General features: G+C 40.0%; 1 protein-coding gene across 3 annotated transcripts in view; it reads right to left on the reverse strand.

Annotated features, from left to right (window-relative positions):
• LOC121439273 (N-chimaerin) overlaps positions 1-26,365 on the reverse strand; it is a 142,382-nt gene that overhangs the window by 35,703 nt on the left and 80,314 nt on the right. Inside the window, exons 1-2 of one of the 3 annotated variants that reach the window (XM_041639730.1) lie at positions 25,037-25,060; positions 7,535-7,612 (exon numbers count right to left, since the gene is read on the reverse strand). In XM_041639730.1, coding sequence (XP_041495664.1) covers positions 7,535-7,612; positions 25,037-25,045 — 87 coding nt within the window. In that variant the 5' untranslated portion in view covers positions 25,046-25,060. Of the gene's footprint in view, positions 1-7,534; positions 7,613-7,829; positions 8,261-25,036; positions 25,061-26,365 lie in introns of those variants that run through there. The other 2 variants (XM_041639731.1, XM_041639729.1) reach the window with 2 other exon arrangements.

Here is a 26,365-nt window from a genome sequence, read left to right on the forward strand (position 1 = left end):
CCTATATATCATGGGTCACAGACCTCTGAAAGCCAAGATGGAAACTCAAGCAAGGTAGGCAGCTGGAGGCAGGAACTGATGCACAGACCATGGAAGAGTGCTGCTTACTGGCTTGCTCATTATGGCTGCTTCACCGGCCTTCTCAAACAGGGTAGCACTGCCCAATGTGAGCTGAACCCTCCCCACACCAATAATTAATCAAGAAAATGCTCCACAGACTTGTCTATGGGCCAGTCTGACAGAGGCAAATCCTCAAATGAGATTCCTTCTTCCCAGATGTGCCTAAGTTTGTGTCAAGTTGACAGCACAGGAATGTTTAGCTTTCAGAAAGAGAGAACTTTTTCCATATGATAAATATAGATGAACCTGAAGAATATCGTGCTAAGTGAAATAGGCATGTCCACTGGGACAAACTACACATCTGCATAGGTGTGGAATCTCAAATAATTCAATCCATAGACACAGAGACTAGCTGCCGGGGCCTGGGGCCAGAAAAGTGACAAAGTTTTAGCTCATCTACTACTTTGTTTGTGCCACGTTAACAGTGCTATTAACTAATCACCAGTTCCTAGCTAATGACACTGGATAGTCACCTGTGCCTAAATAATGACACTGGCTAGTCAACGGTGCCTAGTTAATGATACTGGCTAGTCAACGGTGCCTAGTTAATGACACTGGCTAGTCAACGGGGCCTAGTTAATGACACTGGCTAGTCAACGGGGCCTAGTTAATGACACTGGCTAGTCAACGGGGCCTAGTTAATGACACTGGCTAGTCAACAGGGCCTAGTTAATGACACTGGCTAGTCAACGGGGCCTAGTTAATGACACTGGCTGGTCAACGGGGCCTAGTTAATGACACTGGCTGGTCAACGGGGCCTAGTTAATGACACTGACTGGTCAACTGGGCCTAGTTAATGACACTGGCTGGTCAACGGTGCCTAGTTAATGACACTGGCTGGTCAACGGTGCCTAGTTAATGACACTGGCTAGTCAACGGGGCCTAGTTAATGACACTGGCTAGTCAACGGGGCCTAGTTAATGACACTGGCTAGTCAACGGGGCCTAGTTAATGACACTGGCTAGTCAACGGGGCCTAGCTAATGACACTGGCTAGTCAATGGTACCTCATTAATGACATTGGCTAGTTAACGGTGCCCAGTTAATAGCACACTTAAATATTTAACAAAGTAGATCTTATCTTCTTCTCACAAAAACAAACAAAATCCCAACATCAAAAGTAAAAAATCAAAACCCTGCCCGAAGCTTGAAGGACTCTGTTGTGGATTTCTAGTTGAGCTTTGCATATTTGTTTCTGGCTGCCATATTCCTACGAGCAGAAGCATGATGTTCACAGCCCCTTCACATCATGTTCACACACTGAACACTGAATTCTAGGGAGAAGGCCATTAGTAAAGAACTTTAACATCCATGTTCACACATACACATCATGTTCTCCTTTTCTTCTCATCAGACTGGTATTTGCTTCCCAAGGATCAGGTGACAATTACTCTACCCTCTGCATGCCTGGCAGGGTGGTGAACATGTAGGAGCTGCTCACACACACGTGAGGAATGAATGATGAGGAGGTGGAGAACATGCCAGGGAAGCTGGAGCAGTCTCCTTTCCGATCTGAGAAACAGTGTGGACAATAAGTTTCAAGACTGTAAGTATGCTTCTCTTTTAGTGTGTTTAACAGTGACATACCATGGGTATGTAAGAGTAAATTTTTCTGGGTCACATGGGTGTAGGAGGGAATTCTGCAAGAGGTTGTTTCTAAGATATGTCTGACCCAATGGGATCATTTTAAGAAAAATAATTTAGCAAATATGTATGGGGAAAATAAAAAAAGAGACAATGTTGTACACCTTCACAAAAGGTAATTTGTACCAGAAAGGCAGTACCAATAAGGGAAGTAAAACTGTGGAACATGGGAAAATAAAATCAGATTACAAAATATCTTAGCACTAATGGAGAGATGGACCAGTGGTTAAGAACTCTGACTGTTCGCCCAAAGGACCCAGGTTCAGTTCCCAGCTTCCACAGCAGATGGTTCACAACTGCCTTTAATTTCAGTTCTGGGGGATCTGATACTCTCTTCTGGCCTCTGTGTCTCTGTACTTACGTGATGCACATACAGTAAAGGAGGCACTCACAGAAACACATGAAATAAAAACAAATCTTTAAAAAGCAATGCTTTGTGAGAATCTAGATACAACACGTTACTTCCGAGTTATGTAGAACTACTCCTGCCCATGAAATGGCCGTGAAGTATAATGTGACTAAGCAAACCACCAGGACCTTTTGCGAAATGCTTCTTTCTGGGTTTTAATGAGAGGCACAATCTTTACGGTCATCTTAAGGATCTAGACTTGCACTTGGAGTATCAGAACCATCAGCACGGAGAGTAAGGTGAGAAGGCTGTGGTGCTGGGGCAGAGACAGCACAGAGAGCACAGCCTTCCGGACAGCAGAGGCAGAGGCATGGCTCTTTATTATTTTGGGGTCTACACAGCAGAACACTATGCCAGGGAACAGAAGTGACGTTCTTACAGGGACCACATAGGCGACTTTTCCAACCTCCTAGTTCTGCTCATCAGTCTTTCCCTGTCTGACGGTAGAGGCAGAGAGAACCCCAGTATGCACTAATCTGGACTATTTTTGTCGTCTTTGTCCCACATTCAAAGTGAGGAGAGGGGGAGTGTGCTTAAGATAAAATACACATTGCAGTTCCTTTAACCTCTTGTTTACAGAAAAGCTACTCCTTTAAAATCTCACGTGGGATACTCCATGTTCATGTCCATAAAGGACAGTTCATTACTGTAAAAAAATTAACGAGACACTTCAGGATAACCACACTAATGAAGATGAGGCAAGAGGAGCTGGAGCTTAAGGCCAGCCTGGGCTACATAATTAGTTCAAGGTCAAACTGGGCTATACAGTTACATTCTATCACAAAATTGAAAAAAAAAAAGGCACAGAGATTAAAACATGATTTTTGTTTCATTTTCAAAAATATGTAAATATAGTTAATATAAAACAATACAGGTCCTCAGAATAATTTTTTTTGTTGGGATTTCTTGCCGTCATAAAAATTGGTTTGAAAATAACAGGTCCACGATGTTGCACTATGTACTCACTCAGTCCACACCTCTTACACACGTGCCAGTTGCCAGCACTTTACCACCTGTGGCAAGAAAGGGAAAGAAGGGTGGGGAGAGGGGAGAGTGGTGGCACGGCTGGTGGGCAGGCACAATCACTGCACAGAACATTTCACTTCAGTTTAAGAAACAAAACTCTTAGATACGTATCAAATAGAAGAGCAGAGGGCCTGGATCTGTGTTGTGTCCTAGGAGGGAGAGGCCTCTTCAGCGTGAGTGTGGCCACTGCTGCCCTCTGGTTACCAAGCGGCAGGATGCTGTCTGCTGGCCATGTGCTTGCTATCTCTTCATCTAGCAGGTCCTGAATCACTAGCCTTATTGCATAAGGCTCCTGCCATGGGATTATCTGAATTATATCACCAATTCACACTTTGGGACTCATGTCTGTACATGGCAACACTAAATCTGTTAATATCTGACATCTCCCATCTGCATGCAGAAGGCAAGTAGTACATGGAACTAAAATCACCCACTTACCACCTTAACAAATACACCAATGTCATCATAAAGTACTATTCACTGTAAGTTCTCTGTGCAGAGCTAGGAATTAGGTTCTGGGTCTTGCACACGCTGGGCAAGTGCTCTACCACTAAGCTATGCCCTAGCTTTATAACTGCTAATATGTTTTTCTTTTAATTAGTTAAGTTGCCCAGGTAGCCAGATTTCTGTTATTACTTTATCTCTTCTTGATTTTTGTATTATACAACCTTTTGATTAAGCAACTAATTAGACAAAACATTTTATAACTCAACTTGGAGGGAATAAAAAATTAAGAGGATTTCGTTGTACACTGTGGTACATGAAACACTCAGATATTCTTATGTAAACCCCACTCTGCCTGGGAGCTGAGTGGGAGCCCCCAAGATCATCCAAGGCTCTCTACCACACTGTAATCTCTACTACTAGGTGGAAGGGGAGACTCAGTCGCTCTTCAAGTATAAACTAATTAATACAAATCCAGAAAAAAAATGCCCAGTCAGAGGTAATATGTCATAATAAAGTAGTGACTACCATGAGCCTAGAGGGCCAGGAACTTAAGTTTCCTACTACAGAAAGAGGTTAGAGACATTAAGCATTCAGGCCACATAAGCAATGGTACACATCACAAGCAATGCCCCAGGACACATCAGCGCTCAGTGTCCTTCCCAGAGCCTGGAAAGTAGGCTACAATGACTGAGCAGGCGGGGAAGCTGGCTGTTTCTGCTTTGCTTTTGATATTTTTTTGTGTTTTCTACATGTGGTTATTAGGACAGAGAAAAACTCTTTAAAAATTTTTAAAAATTTGCTTTATTTAGGGCGTGTTTTGGGGTGCAGAGGTACTATGGGGAGTTGGTTCTCTTCTTCCACTATGTAGGTCCCAGAGATAAAATCCTTCAGCCAGGAGCCATGGAAGTATCTTTACCCATGTCACCAACTCAGAATAGAGTAATTCTTAAAAGAAGTTGATTAGTTAAAAATATATACAATTTTATGTTAATTAAATAAAGCATATATACAGATTGAAACATCACATGATACCTAATATATATGTACTAATTTATGTGTGAACTAAAAAAATAAAAACTATGGGGTAATATGTGATGTTATCACACATTATATACATCTAATGCTCAAGTTGGGATAAACGTGTCTCCTGCAACATTTATTTTATTTTACTTTTTGGTAAAAATATCCAGAATCCCTTCCTCTAGCATTTTTGGAATTATGCTAAAATTAACATTGACATCTTACTATACTATAATATAGAATGTGGTATATTTATTTCTCAAATGATAACCTCTCTAGATACAGTAGCCTTTCTATGATGTAAGTAACAACAGAGGGGAGGGGAGGGAAGAGGAGGGAGGGAGAGGTGGGAGCAGAAAAGGAGAAAGTGTTACGTAACAACAGATTTTTTTTTTTCTCCTACAAATCTCCAATCACAGGGTCAGGTGCTCCGAATGGCTTCCGCCTTGCTGAATGCTTTCACCAAAGGTAACCGTGTCTTGGATTCACCCCCAAAGAAGGGCTGACAGCTGTACACAGCACCAGGCAGCATTACATAACAGGAGCTCAAGAGGCACCCTGAAAGGAGGCTTTGGCGAGGTCGAAGTTACTCTGAACACACTCCACTGAGAGAGAGAGCCACTGGCAGGTCACATGACTGACAATCATCATGGAAACACTCCAGCTTTCCCACAGCAGACCTGACTGCATATGTGGACAAGCAGTGTCCTTCTAAGCCAGCATCTGTGTGGGAGTGAACTCCTGCTGGGGGCTGGAATCCTTTCAGGGATAGTCTCTGAAGTCAACTATGACCCTTTCTCTTTTCTTTTCTTTTTTTAAAATAATGTTACTCCACAGGCACATTTTAAAAATAATGGAGCTATTTATATCAGGAAGAGTTGGATTCTGAGACTCCTGACCTTAGAGATTTTAAGCACTGTGCCATGTTTCCGTCTCCCAGGAGGCTCTTCTTGACGAAGGACAGGGTTGGAGAGCAAGTCTCAGCAGGGCCTCAGCTTCTACTCCAGAGAGAGAAGCCCCCATGTTTTATGTGTTTAAAACAGAAAAAAACCCAAATAAAGAAAAAGAAGGACGCTGAGGGCAGGGACAGAGTTTGCACTGCTTGCCCAGCACATGCAAGGTTCTAGGTTCTGTCTCCAGTTGTGTGTGTGGTGGGGTCTTTATAGTAACCTGGGTGGCGAGGGTCACACTTGATCACACAGCACTCACTTCTTATAAAGCTATGTGAAAAGAACTAAAGATATGATCTGCAGGAGAGGGGAAAGGATATGCTTGTTTATGCAAATTTTTCAACAGACGTGTTTACTTCCAAACAATAATGACAAAAAATATTTACAGAAACCGACTTAGCACTAAAATGACAATCTCACAGGCCTGTTTTACCTAGTAAACTAGACTGCACTTCTCTGAAGATGCTTTGGAAGTCCCAGAATTTCTAGAACATGCAGGTGATTCTTGATTACAAACTTAATAGCCATTTTAGGGGGCCATTTTCCTTGTAAAGTCCTGCAAGACCAGGCTATAAATCACCAGAGTCCGGTAGCCGGCTCATTTGTTTGTCTGTTTTCTTCTGGATCTTAAAAGGCTGAGTTGGTTTACGATGTGGCTAAGACTGGGTGTGCTCATGATTTCCATCTCCTGTCAAGGTTTGATCTGCTGAGCTGTCTCAACTCCATTTTAAAGCAAAAATGCCAGTTGAAAAGTAAGGTTCATATGATTAACCCCAAAAGATATGAAGACTAGAATCTATTCCTCACTATAGAAAATGCAGGGTACACTGAGGCAGAGTGTTTTTGTTTTTAGCATGAGCAAAATAAATGCTGGTGTTAAAAATCAGGGTGGTTTATAAAGCTGGGGTGAAGTCACTTGATAGAGAGCCTGGTGCCTCTGATATGACAAATAAATATTTAAAAGATTGAATAAATTAACATATCAAAGACAAAAATTTCGAGCTCTAACATCTTTTTGTAAACAAATATTCCCATTCTAACATCAGCATGAATGATTTTCTGTCTAAACGGAATATTCTTGAGCCTTAGACAACTTTTAACTATCAGGAAGTTACCACAGAAATGCTGGCTCATCTGCTGTGAAGTGGAACTGGGTCTCCTCACGCACGATTTCACTTTGCATACCCCTGAACTAGAATGCAAAGGGCACAACTTCAAGGCCTTATACCATGCAGTAAGTACAGGCAAGATCTGGACACCGCTCAGGCCATCATACATATCACCTTCATAAAAGAAGATTCAGGTACACTGCATAAAACATGCCACAGCAGTAATTAAAAACAAAGGTGAAAGCCAACCCCGAGGAAGTGAAGGGAAGCTGTCAGTCACAGCCTCTATGGTTGCAGGGCAGCAATTGTCCTTTAATCGTGGTCAGTTTATTAACGGAGGGAGGAGAAAAGACAGAAACTATGGGAAAGGCACACCATCTGCTCACTCCAGATGCAACTGCACATGCCTGCTACAGCAAAGCCTTTGACCAGAACCCAACATGTAAGAGCTAATCCCCCTGAAATCGCCAACAAAGGTATTTAGACATACTGCAACACAGATACATGCAATGCCTAACTCATGATTCAGAGACCTTTATAATACCAATCAAGACTTACCAGTGTATACACAGTAATTAAAGGGAACATTACTACAGCATCTGAGAAAAATGGGGCTGGAGTTCTATGAGCTTTATTCACCTCTTCCTTAAATAAAATTGGGATTTAGACATCGCTTTCCTTGAATAGCAATAACACTGCAGTCAAATCATGCAATCTTTCAAAGGCTTTGGAAGATGAGCCTTTAACACCACACCTTCTAAGTACTGAGTGCTTCTTATAGGAAAAGGGTCAGAAACAAAACATTCTTACCTTAAAATTGTGAACCTTTTCATATTTTGGAATTTGTTCATTTTCTTTCAGAGTCGCTCTTCTAACAAGTGATGTCAACTGCGAATAAGCAAAGAGTTTCAGAGGTTGCCAGATTGTCACGGACGACTTTTGAGAACCCAGTTTCATTCCCAATGCTGCTATCAATAAACCTTGCTGATGGCCCTCTTGTTTTGGTTTGTGAACTGTAGCTCTGTTAGTTTTCCTCCCCGACCAAGACTCTTTGGATGGCATTTTGGAATCCAAAGGAAGGAAAAAAACAAAAACAAAAAACAACCTTGTAGCAAGCAGCCTGCGACTGACTGTCGGAGAACTCTACTCAGCTAACACATGAGCATTGCTGCAGCCAGTTCAGAATCCTAACCTAGAGAGCCACGGCCACACCACACGCCAGAGCACGGGGAGGTGCGGGAGGGTGATGAAGCACTTCTTCACAAGGCCGATTAACACGCAAATTCTCTCTTCCTTTTTTTAAAACAGGGCTCTATATTTAAGCTTCTGGAAACTTAAGAGTCTGGAGAAGAAATCAGTCTGTGCTACCATACAGAACCTGCAGTATCTCTCTCTGGGAGTCCTTTAAAAAGCCAGACAACTGTGACAAACGGAACATCGCTGGAAGCTTTCTTCTCTGCTCAGTACATCAATGTCCATTCTGAATGAGAGATGCCTACATACAGCCTGCAGTCAGTCGCTAGCAACAGACACCGGGAGAACTCACTTGCAGGAGGGGGTGGGGAGGGAGGGATTTGCAGGAGGAAGCACTAGACTGGCTACAGTAAGAGAGGAGACAGCCAATGAAAACCCAGTAACAGTATTTAAGTACTGTGTTCCTCAAAGCACTGTTTCCCCCTCCTCTCCTGCAAGATTTTTCTTGCTGGCTCAAGGAAAGAAAAAAAAAAATATGTAGGAAGGTAATGAGTCATCATTAAAGGCAGAGGAAAATTAGCACACAGCACCAGGTTTTCATTTAAGAACAAAACCAACCAAACAAAAATCTCTACTGCCAGGTAAACTGTGAAAGGCCAGCCCATGTCTTTCTTTGTGCATCACGTGAGACATGAGCTGCTCTGAGATGAACTGAGCCTTCTTATTTGTGCATTGTGATGACTGGCTAACTAAAATCCACTTTTATTAAAGATGAACAAAAATGGCTACATACTTTGATGAGAAAGAAAGGAATTTAAGTGTTGCGTTTCCCCCAGAATAGAAAGCATGCATGTGGCACTGCTTATATCCTCGAGAGGAGTTTTATCTGCACTCTGTGTATTAAGTTGGAGATCCACACAATTAATAACACCAACATGCTAGTTTTCTAGTCTCAACAGTCTGAACTCTGTTCACAGTTTGAGGTCAGAGGAAGGGAGGTAAGAATAATCCCTCAGTTGCACAGAGCCCAGGGGCAGTGTGGCTGCGCTTACCAGACCCTGGTACATTTGAAAAAAGGGGCTGCTAGCTGAGACTCCAACCCAGTTCTACTCACTCAAGAGCAATGACTATAGTTCCTTAAGGAGCTAGGAGAAATTCAGTCTGTTGCCCCATTCAGGACATGAAACCATTATATAGCTCTGGCTATCCTAGAACTCACTGTATAGACCAAGCTAACCTTCAGTTTACTGAGATCTGCCTGTCTCTGCCTCCCAAGTGCTGGGACGAACAGTGTGCACCATCATACCCAGGTCCAGGCTTTCCCATTTGGCTCTTTAACCATCTCTCATCTATTTCCTTGTGCTGGCTATATAATGACTCTTACAATAAATCTGAAGTCTTGTATTTAAACTAATTGGGGGCTGGAGGCTGTAGCTTAGCAGTAGAAGCATGTGTTTGGACTGTACAAGGGCTTGGGTTTGAGCTTTAGACTCAAACCAAACCAAAGCAGAAATTCAATCAACTTAACCACTAAATGCATATTATCTCAGTTTTCATAAAATATAGGAGGTATTCCACCAAAAATTCTAATTTAATTACTATATGAGACATCCTGAAATTATATTAAGACACTGGAAGCAATAACTGGTGTGTGCCTGTGTGCACCTGTAAAGGGAAAGACCAATGCTGGCTGTTGCGGTTGGTAAGGTCTAGCACCTTCTTTTTCTGAGATAGTGTCTCCCACTCAATGTGGAGCTCACTGATTTGGCCAAGGAGCTGAATGAGGGCCAGGGCTCTGCCTGTCTCTATCTTTTGCCCAGACACTGCCATACTATGGTTCTATGTGGGTGCTGGGACCCACACTCAGGTTCTCATGTTTGCACAGGAAGTACTCCTGCGCCATCTCTCCAGCCCTATGACTGAGGGCCAATTATCTTTATTTTCTTGAGTCTACACACAGTTACTTTAATTATATATATATATATGTATATTTATTTATTTATTTTTATTTATTTATTTATTTTTTGGTTTTTCGAGACAGGGTTTCTTTGTGGCTTTGGAGCCTGTCCTGGAACTAGCTCTGTAGACCAGGCTGGTCTCGAACTCACAGAGATCCGCCAGCCTCTGCCTCCCGAGTGCTGGGATTAAAGGCGTGCGCCACCACCGCCCGGCTTTTAATTATATTTTATAGTAATGAAAACATAATCCAGGGCCTCAGGCATGCTAGTCAACCACACTAGATCCTTTGTAGTAAAAGAAATTTAAGCAAATGACAAAGGGAGACAGTAACATTTACTCAAATGCATGGCTCAGTTTTACAAATTCAGGCTTAGATGATCGATAGATTATAAAATGATACTGAGAGGAGACACACTGGAAAAATGCTTTCCTGCCTAACAAATGATTCTTCGGCTCAGGCCTAGACTGTCCTGTGATGATAGGAAACATAAGGGCAACAAGTCCTTGGTTAAGTTCAGCTGAAAGTCATGTTAACCCAGTCCTGGGTAGGCATCAGATTAAAAAAAAAAAATTAGGCCCAAAGGCAAACATAATGGTATTTAATTTTTCAACAATGTATAAAGCAAAGTTCCTAAGTTAAAGAAAACAATTACAAGTGTAATCTGAATGATGGGTTTGTTTGGTTTTGTTTTTCTTAAATATTTTGGTCGAGTTCCTATTATGTTGATATCAACCCTTGTGTTTCATCTAAAATAACTGAAATTCAACTTTGCACAAAAAGAGTAGGCTTGCCCAGAAAAATGAATGGCCAGGTAAGTAAATATTTTGTCTAGAGATAAAGTTTATTAAAGACTCAGCAGAGTTCTATAGTTTTTTTTGTTTGGTTTTTTTTTTTGTTGTTTTTTTTTTTTTTTGGTTTTTCGAGACAGGGTTTCTCTGTGGTTTTGGAGCCTGTCCTGGAACTAGCTCTTGTAGACCAGGCTGGTCTCGAACTCACAGAGATCCGCCTGCCTCTGCCTCCCGAGTGCTGGGATTAAAGGCGTGCGCCACCACGGCCCGGCTATAGTTTTTAACTTTTCTATTAATCAAGACATGCTAAGTTAATTACAGCTTGGGCAGCAACTAGGCCTTGAAGGAGATAGAAATCAAAACTATAGGATCACTGAATGCATGTATGTATGTATGTAGTATGTATACCAAATAGCTATACCAAATAACTGCCAAAGGTTTGGCCAGTACTGTCCCTGCAACACGAGAACAATCACGCTACTTTTGTGTTAATTTTGGGACCAGTTTCAAGTGCAAACTCTGAGACTCTGAACCACTGTAAATGTTCTGATGTTGTAGACAAGCATCTATCATTACGCTTCCATGTATTGTTAATTATGGCTATAATTTGTCAGTGAGTACTTGTGACCAGGCACTCTGCTGGTTACAAATCTAATCTCATGAATCCACAGATAAACCTTGTAAGGCATACATATATTATCCTTATTTTGTATTTCAGAGAATTGAAACCCACGAAACTAAATCCCCAAAGTTGAATAGACAGGTGGAAGCAGAACTGAGATCCTAACCAGTAAGGTATATCCACACAGTTGAGAAAATAAGAGGAACTTATTTTCTGAGAGGGTTATTTCTTCTCTCCTGGTGGTTCATCTGCCTCCAGTTTCAAAGGCTGATAATAGTCTGAGAGAGAGAGAGAGAGAGAGAGAGAGAGAGAGAGAGAGAGAGAGAGAGAGACCAATGAAGAAAAGGAAGAGGAACTGATGGTTCCTTAAGTTCAACTCTCAGTCCCATGGGGTAGCAGATGCTCTTCAAAGCTCAACCCAAACTCCTTTTTCCAGGAAGCTTTGGAAAATTTAAACGTATTAGGTGTGCCCTTACTCATCTGTAAACCTAGGAGTCCTTCACTTGTTTATTAATTATAAGATATATCACAGTCACCCCGTGAACTATAATAACAACCAGCCTGGCAAGACAGGCCCATGATTTCAGCAGTAGCATGAAGGGTATGGGACAAACCAAATGTTTCTGGCTGAATTTAAATGAGATAACACGTGAGAAGAATTTGTCATGATTTTGAGCCAAGAAGTAACTAATAAGTAAGTTTGCCCTTCTTTCTTTTATATTCAAGGGTCTATGTTTCTGAGATTAGGGCTAGTATACTATGTGACTATGGATGAATTAAAAACCCAAGGCCAAAGGCCGGAGAGATGACATGAGGTGCTTTGGAGATAGAATTCTAATTTGACATGTATGTCAGACCCATGGTGTATATAGCTGAGTGCTGGGATTAAAGGCATGCACCACTACCGCCCAGTTCTCACAGTATCTGTTTTTAACACAAATTCTTAAGAGGTTAGTACTCATCCTAGATCATTTGTCTTCAGCACATTATGTCACCAGGCACTTAGTACTGCTATATGTAGATTGTGCTGTCTATTAGATTCAATGTTAACCAAAATTTCCAAGTGGACTTTAAGTCAAACATTAGAGACTTCTAGATTAGGATTTCTAAATTCCTTAAGTCATGTTCATATTAATAAATATTTATGTTTCATAGGAAACCTCCATCTGCTGGGTTGCTAAATGTTTCAGTCACCTCAAGAATCAGATTATAACTTCTAACTCGTTCTTCATTACAGTTCCTATTGCAGTAACCTAATATTGATCAAAACCATACTATCTAAACAGATAAGGTATGTCATGCTGGGTCAGTTGGGGAGCGCATCAGAGTAGAGATGGTATGGGGCAGTGGGGATACAGTGTAGTGTACTTCATCTGGCAATGGTAACAGAGGTCTGAAGGCACACGACTTCACTTCCTTAAACACCAATACACAAAGAAGGGTCCTCAGGAACATGGTTCAGACATGACCACTGTCCACCGCACCACCTGCTGTAAACTACTCTGTGCCGTGACGCTACCATGTGCATGCTTTACAGCAAGATGACGATATTTAAGAAATACAGCTAGATGTGGGGAGACCCAGACCACTGTGGGTGGTGACATCCCTGAGCAGGTGGTCCTGGGTGGTATAAGAAAGTGGAGTAGGCAAGCCAGTAAACAACCCCATCATGTGTGCATCAGTTACTGCCTCCAGGTTCCTGCCTTGATCTTGACCTGACTTTCCCGGATGGATTATAAACCTTAAGATGAAATACCATCCCCCAAAGAAATAAAACTTTTTATATCACATCCATAATATTTCAACTTATGAAATTCCTTCCAGTTCAAAGGTTTCTAATAAATTAGAGAAAACTTTAGTAATCTCTAATTTTGCTGCCGCCCTTCCTGCCCGAGACAGTCATTAGACTGAGTATGTAGTCTTTCTTGAAAATCAATGCTTAATAGGGTTGGAGGCATAAGGATGAGGCCTGCAAATGAATGGTATATTAAGAGAAGGGACTGAGAGGTGACTCAGCAGCTCAGAGTACTGGCTGCTCTTCCAGAGAACCTGGGTTGAATTCTTGGTACCTACATGGCAGTTCACAACTGTCTGTAACTACAGTCCAGGGGATCTGACACCCTTACACAGACATGCTGCAGGAAAACCACCAACACACATATAATAAAAATAAATAATTCATCAAAAAATTTAAGAAGTATACACACACACACACACACACACACACACACACACACACACACTCAGCCTGAAATGACAGACCCTTGAGAGGCAAAAGAAAAGAATAAAGTCGGATTTACCTTCTCTTAGTTCTATTTTGTTTTTTGTTACTGTAAAGCACCTACTCACTGGTGTCGTCCTCTACAGGGGACAGGACTGTAACTGGAGATCTGAAGCTAAACTGGCCAATGCTATGATGGTCACCTGGCCAGATGGGACCAGGGCTTCACTATCATCGCCAAGAAATGCCCTTCCCAGCAAAGGCTGGTGAACAGGGATGAGCACGCAGAAGGTGCAGGGGGCCATTCTCAACACCCAGAATGTTTTAATGCAAAGGTGTTCTCAATCACCACTCTCTAGGAAGACAGGAGGTATTTACCTTGGGTTTAAGAATGACATCAGGACAGGTCTGAGTGCATGGGGAAGTCCTTGGAAAAGCTTTCTGTCCCAAGCCTGACTCTATAAACATGTTCCATATTAAGAAGTAACCTACTTCATAATAATTTTAACTACTGTATTATTCTGCCAATCTACTCACAAAAAAAAAAAAAAAAAGTCAGGTTCAGCTTTTATGCTGCCCCGCAGCAGGGCTCTTTCACAGAATTTAGGATTCCAGAAGAATTTTTGTTACACAGGTTATTTTATTCTGTTCTCACATTCCTGTTTTTCAGATGGGAAATCCATCAGTATTATGGTATTTGCTTAGAAGCAGAGAATCAAGGTAGCTACGACAGAAATCCAGGCCTCATGATTTCCTATCCTGCCTCTCTCGTCTCTGCTATGCTCCATGGAGACCCAGGGGCACGACTGACACCGATTGCAAATAGGGCTGAGCATGACAATGCAGTACTAAGCACTTTTGAATTAAATTCAATTAACAAGTATTTCATGGAGTAGAATATGCTATGGCTTCACCAGTAAAATTAGTAAATGCCAGAGTATAAGGCCACATGCTGTCTTCACAAGGGTCAGATATTAAATAGATAAATATATGTTTCATGAATTGATTATAATTAGAGTACATATTAGTGGATAAAAGATATTTTCATCCTTCAGTTCCCAATCCCATTTTCTAAGAAAGCCCGGATTTCCCCACTAATCTGTTTATACTCTCCTTCTAAGCTGCTCCACCCTCTCCTGGGGCTTCTGAGACAGGTGACTTCTCTCCCGCCCTCCATCCAGATCTCTGTTTCCTTCTATGATGAATGTGCCTTTAAACACCCTCAAAGTACACACAATGGTTTAGCTTGTGATCATCTCAGAGTCTTAGTAGAAATAATGTAGACAGGAGGCTGCAGCTTAGTTTGCCTAATTGCCAATTACATTAGTTTTCAAAAAGTAAGTAAAGCTTAGTGCTATTTATAATGTGGCTCACGAGTCAGATAATGTATAAATGAATCTCAGATCAACTTAACAGTGATCTAGGATCTTAGGAAGAGATGAACGATGAAGAGCACCTCTCCCCAATAGAGATATTGGGAGGCTGAGATGAAATATGTAAGATGTACAGAAAGCACCCAGAATACAGCAAGCGTTCAAAGCTCTCAGAGAGAAGGAGGAAGAATGTTGAGCCCAGTGCTACTCTCGTCATTTTGACACGGTGCTCAGAAAAGGGAGACACACGTAAATTTTGCAGGAGAACGATTATTCCAGTCTCCTCTCTGAGTTGTTGGAAAATATTGAATATAAAGAAAATGCACAAAAATGTTCTTTTTGTTTTACAGTTATTAGTAGAATCCAATGGCTGGCCAGGAATACAAGAAAGAAGGGCTTTTAAAACACCATTTCTTCATTTGACAGTCAATATGGCTACAAAACAATGAACTGGAGACATGCGGGAGAGAAAATCTGGGATGACAGAAGTATCTCAGCAACACTGCTGCCCTGAGGAGACAGTGAACTGAAGACATTTGCAGCACTGAGGGGCAGGGGCCGCCTGAAAAGAGACGCATTCCTGAGTTGCAGGTCTCATTTCTAAAGGCTGTTTACAAGACCCAAAAATTTATTTTTGGAATAGTATTAAGGAATAACAAAGTTCTAGGAAAGTTCCTTCATGAGTAAAAACTGTGAGAATAAATCTTAAGACAATATGAGAAGGAAAAAGAATGTGGGCACTACCTATCCTTTAGCAAGCAGAATTCCAAGTTTGATAATTTTTCCTTCTATAAACTCAAGGCTGCAACTCATTCTGAGTTGAGATTATTTTACCATTTTCAAAAGCAAGGGAGACAATGGAATAAGGATGGGCAGCTGAGGATGTTAGTGGATGCAATCATTACATTTTTCACTGTCAGAATTTCAAACTGTGCCATCAGTTGAATGTTACAAATGCTGATATATTTTATCATAACTAAAATTACATTGTTAATATCAGAATTAGTCTCACCAGGAAAACCCCTCATATAGTAGAGAGCTTTCAAATTCTCATTTGAGAACCAAAACAACTGCAAAACAATGAACTGAAAACACACAGGAGAGAAAATGTGTGATAATGGATATCTTTGCAATGTCCTTATTGTTTAAGAGTCAGTATTTTAAGATAGTGAGCACAGGGTTTAGTGCATTATATTATACCAATGATACTGTTCCTAATGAACAATAGTGAGCAATGACTCTCACTAAGTGATGTCACTTAGCCTTGGTTCTGAACGCACGAGTGTATTTTGCACTGTGCATGTAGCCTAGCCACCCATAACAAGAAATGCTGCCCAAAATACTCTGGTTTGGACAAAAAATTACAGTACCCTTATATTCCAATGATTTGCTCTTAAAAACTGTAATGGCTTAGTTATGGTGGGAAAAATGACTTTTGTTATTATACTTCAGCATCTAAAGACCAAATTAGTATGTCTTTGGGTTATATTGTGTTAGAACAGTTGACTTTAAAAGCTGCTGTTTTCATGAATGAAGTCTGGCATGGGATTAGGCAGAATTACCAACAATTTCTGAAATGACCCAAACACAAGTATTTCTGCACTCTGGACTATGGATTTGTGGGAGGCAACTTTCTTAGCACTAATGATCAAAAGCAAAATAAAATCATCCCTAAAAATGCTAACGATGGTCTAAATCTTTTTGCATGAAGCATTCAGTCGAGATTTATGTAAAACTGAAGTAATTCATCTTATTAGTAGGCAAATTTGCTTTAGACTTAAAGAAGTAGTCAAATTATATGTATACCAAAGAATCATTTTAAAATTAATTTCTCTATGACTTATACAAAGGGGCTGTTCAAAATTTTCTGGGTAAAGTGTGGTCATGTTAGAAAAGTTTAAAAGATTCTAATCTGGAAAATAAGTGAAGAAAGACTTCCTTCCACTCTCGGAAAAGAAGTCAACAACAAACTGCACCTTTCAAGCAATACAACTTTGGCAAGTTTGTTTCTGGTATCCTGAAGGTGAGAGATTCCTGCTACTTAACAGACTTTTCTAAAGAGATGGATTGACACATGTGTTTTTTGTAACTTATAAAATGTGTCAACATTGTAAGAACCACATAACTCCGTGAACCAACCAGCATCTTCCAAATGACTGAGCCGGGACCATGCACAGTGGGTGGATCCTCTCAAAGTTCTAGACGCACCAAGAGGTTCTGGTACAACTAAGACACCACAGGATTTCAGATTCCACTTGGAAATAAATTTATTATGGTACTGTATCAAAGAGAGTCATTCACAATTATCTGACAAAGTTTCTAAAACCTTCCCCTATTCAGCTGTATAATCAGATTTTCTTCTTATACTCTAATCAAAACAATGTGTCACCATGAACTGAATGCAGAATCATTTCTGAGAATCCCTTTTCCCTTAGTAGCACTGCACAGTCTAGAGAGACTTACACAAATGGAAAGCAACAGCATTCTTTTTGTCTGTGTTTTAAGACAGGGATTTACTTTGTAGCCCACACCAGCTGAACTCACTTTGTAGCAATAGGATGGCCTCAAACCCAGTGGAATCCTACTGCCTCAGTCTATGAGTGGGTGTGTACTACTATGACTAATTTCATGACGCCATTTTCTAAAGGTTTTGGTTAATCTAATAATAATAATAATAATGTTATCATGTTTCCAAGTAATTCTATTATTTCCTTGAAATAACTATTTTTAAAACCTGTTTTAATTCCCAGTATAATATCAACAGAAAGAAGCCATATAAGCAAAAATCCGTAACAGTTTTTAATAATTTTAAAATATAATATAGTTCTGAGTCCAAGAAATGAGAGAACGACATAGTTTTCAGTAACAAAACCACCACATGTGCAAATATGTAAGCACATTCACACAGACACGGCTCCATGTGAGCCTACTGTGACATTTCTGCAGGGATTTCTGCTTTATATAAAGCTGAGTGAGAACACTGCTGATACCTTAGTCAAGTCTCTTTACCACCATGAATTTCAGAAATTTAAAGTGTGTTTTCTTGTGTTTACTATTCCATTTCCCCAGCACTAGCATCAGTAATAGCATCCTTTCCTTATCTATAAAATGTCAATCCTTATTGTTACAGGCTTCCCTATTTCTAAGAAATAGCATGGGAAGGGTTACAGTGTCAAGAGATGGAGAGGCCTCTTGTTCCTGCTCCCTTCTGCTTGTACACTGTAACAAACTTCTATAGCATGTTCTAATGTCTCCAGAGAACTTCTGATTTGAAAGGTACTCCAACTGCCTTGAAATCTTGTTTACTTAGGAGGTGACAATAACTGGTCTATTATCAGTTTCAAAGAGCTAAGAGTCTCAACCTTAATAATGAAATGATAGCCAGCACTTTGAAGACTGAAATGTTGGAAATCTGAGGTTGCCTACCCTAATTTAAACCAAACATCAAAAAATGTGAAGTTGTGAGGAATTACCTAAATATAATAAATGTGATATGCTTCATATTATTAATGTTAATACATGTTTAGTTATCAATAGTTTTCATAAAGATAAACCATTATTACATGGCTCAAGAATTAAGCATCCAAAGAAATTTACTCACTGCATTCTAAGTACACTATTTGATATTTACAAGTTGAATAAGTGTAAATTTTGTACATTTATCACTTTCCATATCAATCCTTTATTAGATATTTAGTTTTATTGTTCCCATGAAACAAGACTTGAAATTTGTATTTCCCCACATCCCTGAATTTGAATATTTCCGTGATACTTAAGGAAAGGAGAATTGCATTTTCCACAAGGGACAATTAGAGAATAAAGTTACATTATAAGAGAGGATATTGTTTTCTTAAAAATACACAATTTAATACAAATTGAACAGAAATAGATTTTCTTATTGTATACAATGAAGTCTCACTCTGTTGACACTAGATAGGGTTACTGCAAAAGCTAAGAGAGAGCTGTGTTTCTGCAGGGATATGCTCAGTGGGTGAAGGGCCCATCCAATTGATCTCTGGTGTTCTAACTTCTCCTTTTTTAGTAAATCAAAATCCTAAAGGACAGCGACTCTCTTAAATATTGCGGAGTCCAGTATTCAAGCTCTATGATGGTACCAAGGAGGACTTGGTTAAAAGGCCTGGATATCTTTTATGAGTTCATTCTCAAAATAAAAAACTGTATTCTTAAAGCTAGCCTAGAATCCCTTGAAACCTCAGCATGGACTCTTCTAGTGTCAGTATAAAACCCATCCCTGCTGGGCGTGGTGCACACCTTTAATTCCAGCACTCGGGAGGCAGAGGCAGGTGGATCTTTGTGAGTTCAAGGCCAGCCTGGTCTACAGAGCTAGTTCCAGGATAGCCAGGGCTGTTACACAGAGAAACCCTGTCTCAAAAAACAAACAAAAATTCCTAAAAGTTTGCAGAAAATAATCTGAAATACTTCACCAGGTTCCAACCTATAGAGGCTCTTCTTTTTTTCTCAGGGTTAGAATCTTTAGAATGTACACTAGGAAGCTAGAAGATAGTTACAATATCCTGAGGCCCAAGGAAATCGTGAGCAACAAGACAAGGCAAGATAACATCCTGCCTTGCACCCAAAATGCTATTAGTCCTAAGAGTGAAGAGTTGGCTTCTGCTGACAAACTTTAAATGGAGACTTTGTCAATAGTGATAATTTCCTCACTGAATCCTAAAAATGGTGAAATGTCAATTGTGGGTGACTTTCTAATAGCTTCTTTCCCAACTTTCTAGTCAGCAGTCAAAAAAGATATTTTATTTGTTCAATTGGCCTAGATACAGAAATTCTCCCCAAACTGCAGCTGGCTTAGAAATTACAATTTGGCATTCTTGGCCTGGTTCATTAGAGCTGAAGAACTGATGGGTTTATCTTCCACCTTCCTCTTTTCATCTGTTTTCCCAGTAACTTTCAATTACTCTCCTTTCTGCAGGTCATAAAGAAGGACAGATGAAAGTCACATAAACAATTTCCCAGGTTTCACTGAGGTTTTCTTCAGCCAGCACAGCATAGGATTCCTCAGCATGGTCTACACGGACTCCACATATGACTGACAGCTACCAATCTCGTCTTGACCCCATGGGACACATCCCATACAGAAATGCATTTGGTCACCATCCTCACAAACTATTTCACATCTAAGGGACAAGTTTTCTAGATCGCAGATGCTTCACCTGAAATGGCCAGTGTCCCTCCCTGCCTTGCAGGAACATTTCAAGGATCCCAAGTCCACACAGGAAAAAACATACAGTATGAAGTTTAGCTGAATAACTATGCTTTCTTTTTGTCTCCAGTTACAGGAAATGTTACCTTCTTGTGAATTCCATGACACCAGACAAGCATATGATCAAAGCACACATAAAATAAAATTAATAAATCTAAAAAACCCCAATCCCATATTAATCAATGCACTGGTATCTATGAATCACTATCAGATTGGAAGATATCCCATGCTCTTGGGTAGGCAGAATAACATAGTAAAAATGGCAATCTTACCAAAGGAATCTACAGATTCAATGCAATGCCCATCAAAATCCCAGCAAAATTTTTCACAGACCTCAAAAGAACAATACTCAACTTCATATGGGAAAACAGAAAAACAGAGGTTAGCCAAAATAATCCTGTACAACAAAAGAACTTTTGGAGGCATCACAATCCTGGCCTTCGAATTCTACTATAGAGCTACACTAATGAAAACAGCCTGGTATTGGCATAAAAACAGATAGAAGAACCAAAGGACATGAATCGAAGACCCAGATATCAATCCATATACCTACAAACACCTGATTTTTTGACAAAGAAGCTAAAAATATATGGAAAAAGCATAATCAACAAATGGTGCTGGCATAACTGAATATTAACATGTATAAGAATGCAAATAGATCTATATCTATCACCATGCACAAAACTCAAGTCCAGATGGATCAAAGACCTCAATATAAAAACAAACTTAACTTCATAGAAAAGAAAGTGGGATGTATACTTGAATGCACTGGCACAGAGAACCACTTCCTAAATTTAAGTCCAGTAGCAAAGACACTAAGAAAAACAATTAATAAATGGGACCTCCTGAAACTGAGAAACTTCTGTAAAGCAAAGGACATGGTAAACAAGACAAAAGAACAGATTACAGATTGGGAAAGGATCTTCACCAATCCCACATCTGACAGAGGATTTATCTCCAAAAAATATAAAGAACTCAAGAAATTGGTCATCAGAAGAACAAATAATCAAATTTTTAAAAAAGGAGGGGGGTACAGACCTAGACAGAGAACTCTTAACAGAGGAATCTCCAACGGCTAAAAGACACTTAAGGAAATGCTCAACATCCTTAGCCATGAGAGAAATGCAAATCAAAACAACTCTGAGATTCCACCTTACACTTGTAAGAAAGACCAAGATCAAAAACAATGATAACAGCTTATGCTGGAGAGGATGCGAGGTAAGAGGAGTGCTCTATTGCTGGTGGGAGTGCAAACCAGTAGAGCAGCTTTAGAAAACAGGACAGTGATTTCTCAGAATATTAGGAAACAACCTACCTCAAGATCTAGCAATACTACTGGTGGGTATACACCCAAAAGGTGCTCAATCATACCACAAGGACATGTGCTCAACAATATGCTCACAGCAGCATTGTTGTAATAGCAAGAACTTGGAAACAACCTAGATGCCCCTCGACTGAAGAATGGATAAGGAAATGTGGTTTATTTACACAATGGAGTACTATACAGTGGGAAAAACAATGACATCTTGAAATTTGCAAGCAAATGGATGGATTTAGAAAAAAACATATTGAGTGAGGCAACCCAGACTCAGAAAAACAAATATAATATGTATTCACTCATAAGTGGCTTTTTGACATAAAGCAAAGAAAAACCAGCCTTCAATTCACAATCCCAGAGAACCTAGATGACAAAGAGGACCCTAAGAGAGACATTTGTGGATCTATATAGGCATGAGAAAAAGACAAAATCTCCTGAGTAAATTGGGAGTGTGAGTGTCACGGGAGATGATAGAAATGGAGAGGGGAGGAAGAGAGGGTAGTGTAGAAAAATGTATAGCTCGAAAAAACAATTAAAAAAAACCCTACTGGGCTGGAGAGATGGCTCAGTGATTAAGAGCATTGCCTGCTCTTCCAAAGGTCCTGAGTTCAATTCCCAGCAACCACCTGGTGGCTCACAACCATCTGTAATGAGGTCTGGTGCCCTCTTCTGGCCTGCAGACATACACACAGACAGAATATTGTATACATAATAAATAAATAAATAAATAAATAATATTTCTAAAAAAAAAACCCTACTATCAGACTGGGATGAATTGAGATTCATAAAAGCTAAGGTAAAGGACTTGTTCAAGGTCATATAACTGATACACAATGATCAAACATGCTCCTTGAAAACAGATAACTGTGTTAACTTCAGCAGAGTATCTTACAGAGGATAAACCACTATCAGAAGTTCTGTGCGGAAGTTGTAGCTTTCCTATAAATCATCAGCTTGAGAATTGCAACCCTAGCACACTGGAGAGTTCTGTGAAAGGGTGTTCACAAACTGAGCTAACCCTTCAAGAAGCTACATTCTGTCCCAAACTTGGACATGCAAGTTTGTCGGGGACTGAGGTAGACCAAGGCAGGGCTAAGAAAAGAAGTTAAAACTCAGCATGATGTCATACATCCACAATCCCAGAACTTGAAAAGTAAAAGTAGGACGGTCAGGAGTGTAAGGCCAGGCTAGGTCACATGAAACATTGTCTTTGTTGTTTGTTTGTATATATGCCTGTGCATCACGCGCATGCAGTATCCGTGGAAGCAAGAAGACAACACTGAATCCTTTGGGACTGGAGGTACAAATGCTTGTGAGCTATTATGTGGGTGCTGGGAATCAAACCCAGGCTGGGAGAGCAGCCACTGCTCTTAACTGCTGAGCTATCTCTCCAGCCATATGCATGATGAAGAAAACGAGCAGATTAAATAGATATAAGAAAAGGGAATGGCAAGGTATGGGTCAAAAGAATGTGGAGGCAAGAAGAAAGGAAGGAAAGAAGGAAGAAAAGAAGGAAGGAAGAATAAATCAAGCATCATTTTTAAAGATTGCTGTATGTCATTCCTCTAGTGTCAATTTTATTATTTAAGATTAAGTTTATATAAGTCAGTCTGTTGATTTCTAAGGAGATACAGATAAAATGGCACAAACTTTTTATGCAAAGAAAAAACATTTACAAAGCTACTCTATGGAAGACTAGGAAAATATGCGTGCCAGATCACCCAGACCCATCCAGCTGTTCCAAAACAAAAAAACTGAATGTTTATAGAGGTATCCAAAGATTCTAGTAGTAAAAATAACTTTTGGCATGACATCAATTATGTCTTAATGTCAAACATACATAGCTTGGTAATCCCAAAGAAATCTTTCAAAATTAAAATTTCAATGTGAAAGAAAACCCTAAAAATCAAATTAATGACAACATGTAAGACACTGCATTTATTCTAAACTTTCTTAGAAAAAGGGATTTATATACACACACACACGTATGCATATATAGATTGTGTGCATACGTGTCTATGGGTGTGTGTGGAAAGGAGAGAGAACACCTGCGAGAGAGGTGTGATTTAGCTTACTGAGGTTTGTGCACACCCATGCCATCAGAAGCATCTTTGTTTGAGAGGGGTGACGCTCAGATAACTGACCCAAAACTCAGGACATTCTGCTTAGATTATGTTCTGGCTCACAGTATGGTTTCTGAAATGCAAATTACGTGGTTTGTTTGTCATTTTTTATTATAATGTTTATAAGAAATATTTCCTACAGCATGCTTCCCAAAAGATTTAAAATTAAATTAGTAATTTAATTAGTATGAAATTATCATAAAAAACTACTGAATGCAGCCATTGGTCCAGGATTTGTAGAGACACACATATATTTATTACTTGGAACAAGAAACCATTCAAATTCAGTTCCAAGAGAAATAGAGGTTATAATAAACTGGGCCACTGTCCAGTCTGGATTGCTAAATCATCTACTGTGGAGAAGAGCGCCTGGCTCCCTTACACACTGCATCTTCATCAGTTTATTATTACAATGCTTTAATTTTCTTATTTGCAATTAATTTTTCAAGCTTAGGAAACAAATTGAATAGTAGATGAGAAAAATACAATAGCTATCACTTGGAAGGAAAGCTGGCCATCACAATAGGCTACCAGGTTTTCTAGGGACAAGAACTGGCATTCCTGTGGCAACAATGTTCATGCTATGAACCCAGAACATTTACATGTTCACGTCCATAAAAACATATAGCAACGCCTGTACAAAACCATGTGACAGACTATTTCCATGCTGATGGCCATAGCACGCATAGCAGATTGTTTACAGAAGCTCGGGTACAGAAAGAACTGACTCCTAAGGCCTACAACACACACACTCCTCTGGAGCTCTTACTCCTTAATTCTGAAACAGAGAGTGATCACCATGCTAAACTTCACCAAGGGGAGCTGCATGAGACATTTTTTTCCAAAACCATTCTTAACAACGCAGGCAACTCAAGCAGTACAAATTCAAAGCACTACTGGGGAGCTGCGTAAACTGTGACTCAAGGCCCAAGTAAAAGAAAATAGCCTTAAAAAGTCTGATGTTTTTCTAATTTATTTGAGCACTGAACCCTTCTGTGTATTTTTATTGAAATTCTGTGCAATTAATCTTTTACGGAAAACCCTCATCTCAGATGAAGAAACCCGAGTCCAGAGAAGTGAGGTGAGAGCTGCAGTTAGGCAATTAGTCAGCAGATAACCAACAGCTCTTAGCCTCAAGACTCCAGGACATGTTTTAGTACTATATTCTCTCTTTCCTATAGCACATAATTAAATAATCTAGTCCAAAACTCTTGTGTTGAAGGTGGAAGATGTCCTCAGGGGAATCACATAAATGCATGTCTACAGTGGAAGCAGCACCCAGCTCCGAATTTCAACACTAGCATCCTGCCCACAGTACTACCCAATTTCTGCAAAACAAACACTTTTGCCTCTTATGTAAGAAGTATGAACAAAGAGGGAATTTAACTGTTAAGCATCCATTAAAATGTTTACTAAACCACTTTTGTATCAATAGCTAGTTTTGAATCAATTAAGCATGACTACTTTTACTTACAAATGTCATCCACTGTGACAGGGAGTCAGTGTTTCAAGCTGTTGAACAGGTCATCATCCCTGTCTTGTTGGATGACACCTGTAAATAAAATAAATCTATTTTTGAGTGAGATTTCTAAGTTAACTCTTTTTAAGATGCATGCAGTTTAAGCAAAGAGTAACTTTTAAATGCCCCTTAATGATGTATTACTGGAGAGAGATAATTCCCAGTGCTAACTACGTTCCATAGTTTTCACTGGCCCCTTAACACAACAGAGTCCTGAGAGTTTACTGTATTGTCAGAACACAATCAAAATAGTGGGAATCGTGTAGCCGGTATTTATTTCAGTTCCCTGACTCTGTGATTATTATTTCTCCTTTATACTAGGGACAAGCTAGGCCCTGTCAAGTTAAATAACGATTCTAATGCTAAATAAAATTCACTAAGAGTCACTACTTTAATCCCTAGGATTGAAAAATCATATATATATATACATTAGCAAAGATCACCATTAGGCTGATAAAGTTTGAAAGACTTAAGTTATTTAAACAATGTAAGTTTACAACTACATCAACTGCTACAATGCCACTTGTTCCTGGAAATATCACAGGTGGAAAATAAGAAAAGTGAAAAGAAAGGGAACAAGACAGAAAGAACACTCTTCTCTATAGCACACATCTATGACTGCAAATTCTGGCAACTTCCAAACAAGATTTGCAAATTTTAGCAAATATAAATAAAGGAAAGACCATATTTGAAGCAAAAATTCAAGAGCCAATGATTTAAAATGTTGGTTTCTTTATAGTTACTAAACACTGATTGAGCTAAGATCTGCCAGAAACCAAAACTTGGGCTGGTCAATAAACACTAATTTTCCATCTCCTATCCATCCACAGCAAACTAATCTTACACTATTTTAGCTGAGGCCATAGACACAGACCACACTGCAGGCTCACTACCAGCTGAGCACTGCTGAATGCTTTACACACGCCATCCCACTCACCCTCAACTTCTCTTATGAATTTCTAGTAAGGCCAGCCACAGAGGGATCAGCCACAGAGGGACCAGCTCACAGAGGGATCAGCCACAGAGGCACTAGCTCACAGAGGGACCAGCCACAGAGGCACCAGCTCACAGAGGGACCAGCCACAGAGGCACTAGCTCACAGAGGGACCAGCCACAGAGGGAACAGCTCATAGAACTGGGCGCCAAACCTAGCTGCACACCCGCAGCCACCAGAAACTCCTGCAGAACCAAATGAAGAAACACCGCAGCCTAGACAGAGAATGGCCTTTTAGCTCAGTCCCACATAGCATCTAACAACAGGACAGACTCTTTTCCTAATAAAGC

The sequence above is a fragment of the Microtus oregoni genome, unplaced genomic scaffold, assembly GCF_018167655.1.
Source record: "Microtus oregoni isolate MIOR12 unplaced genomic scaffold, Mior012 000060F_ref0000265, whole genome shotgun sequence".
Lineage (NCBI taxonomy): Eukaryota > Metazoa > Chordata > Mammalia > Rodentia > Cricetidae > Microtus > Microtus oregoni.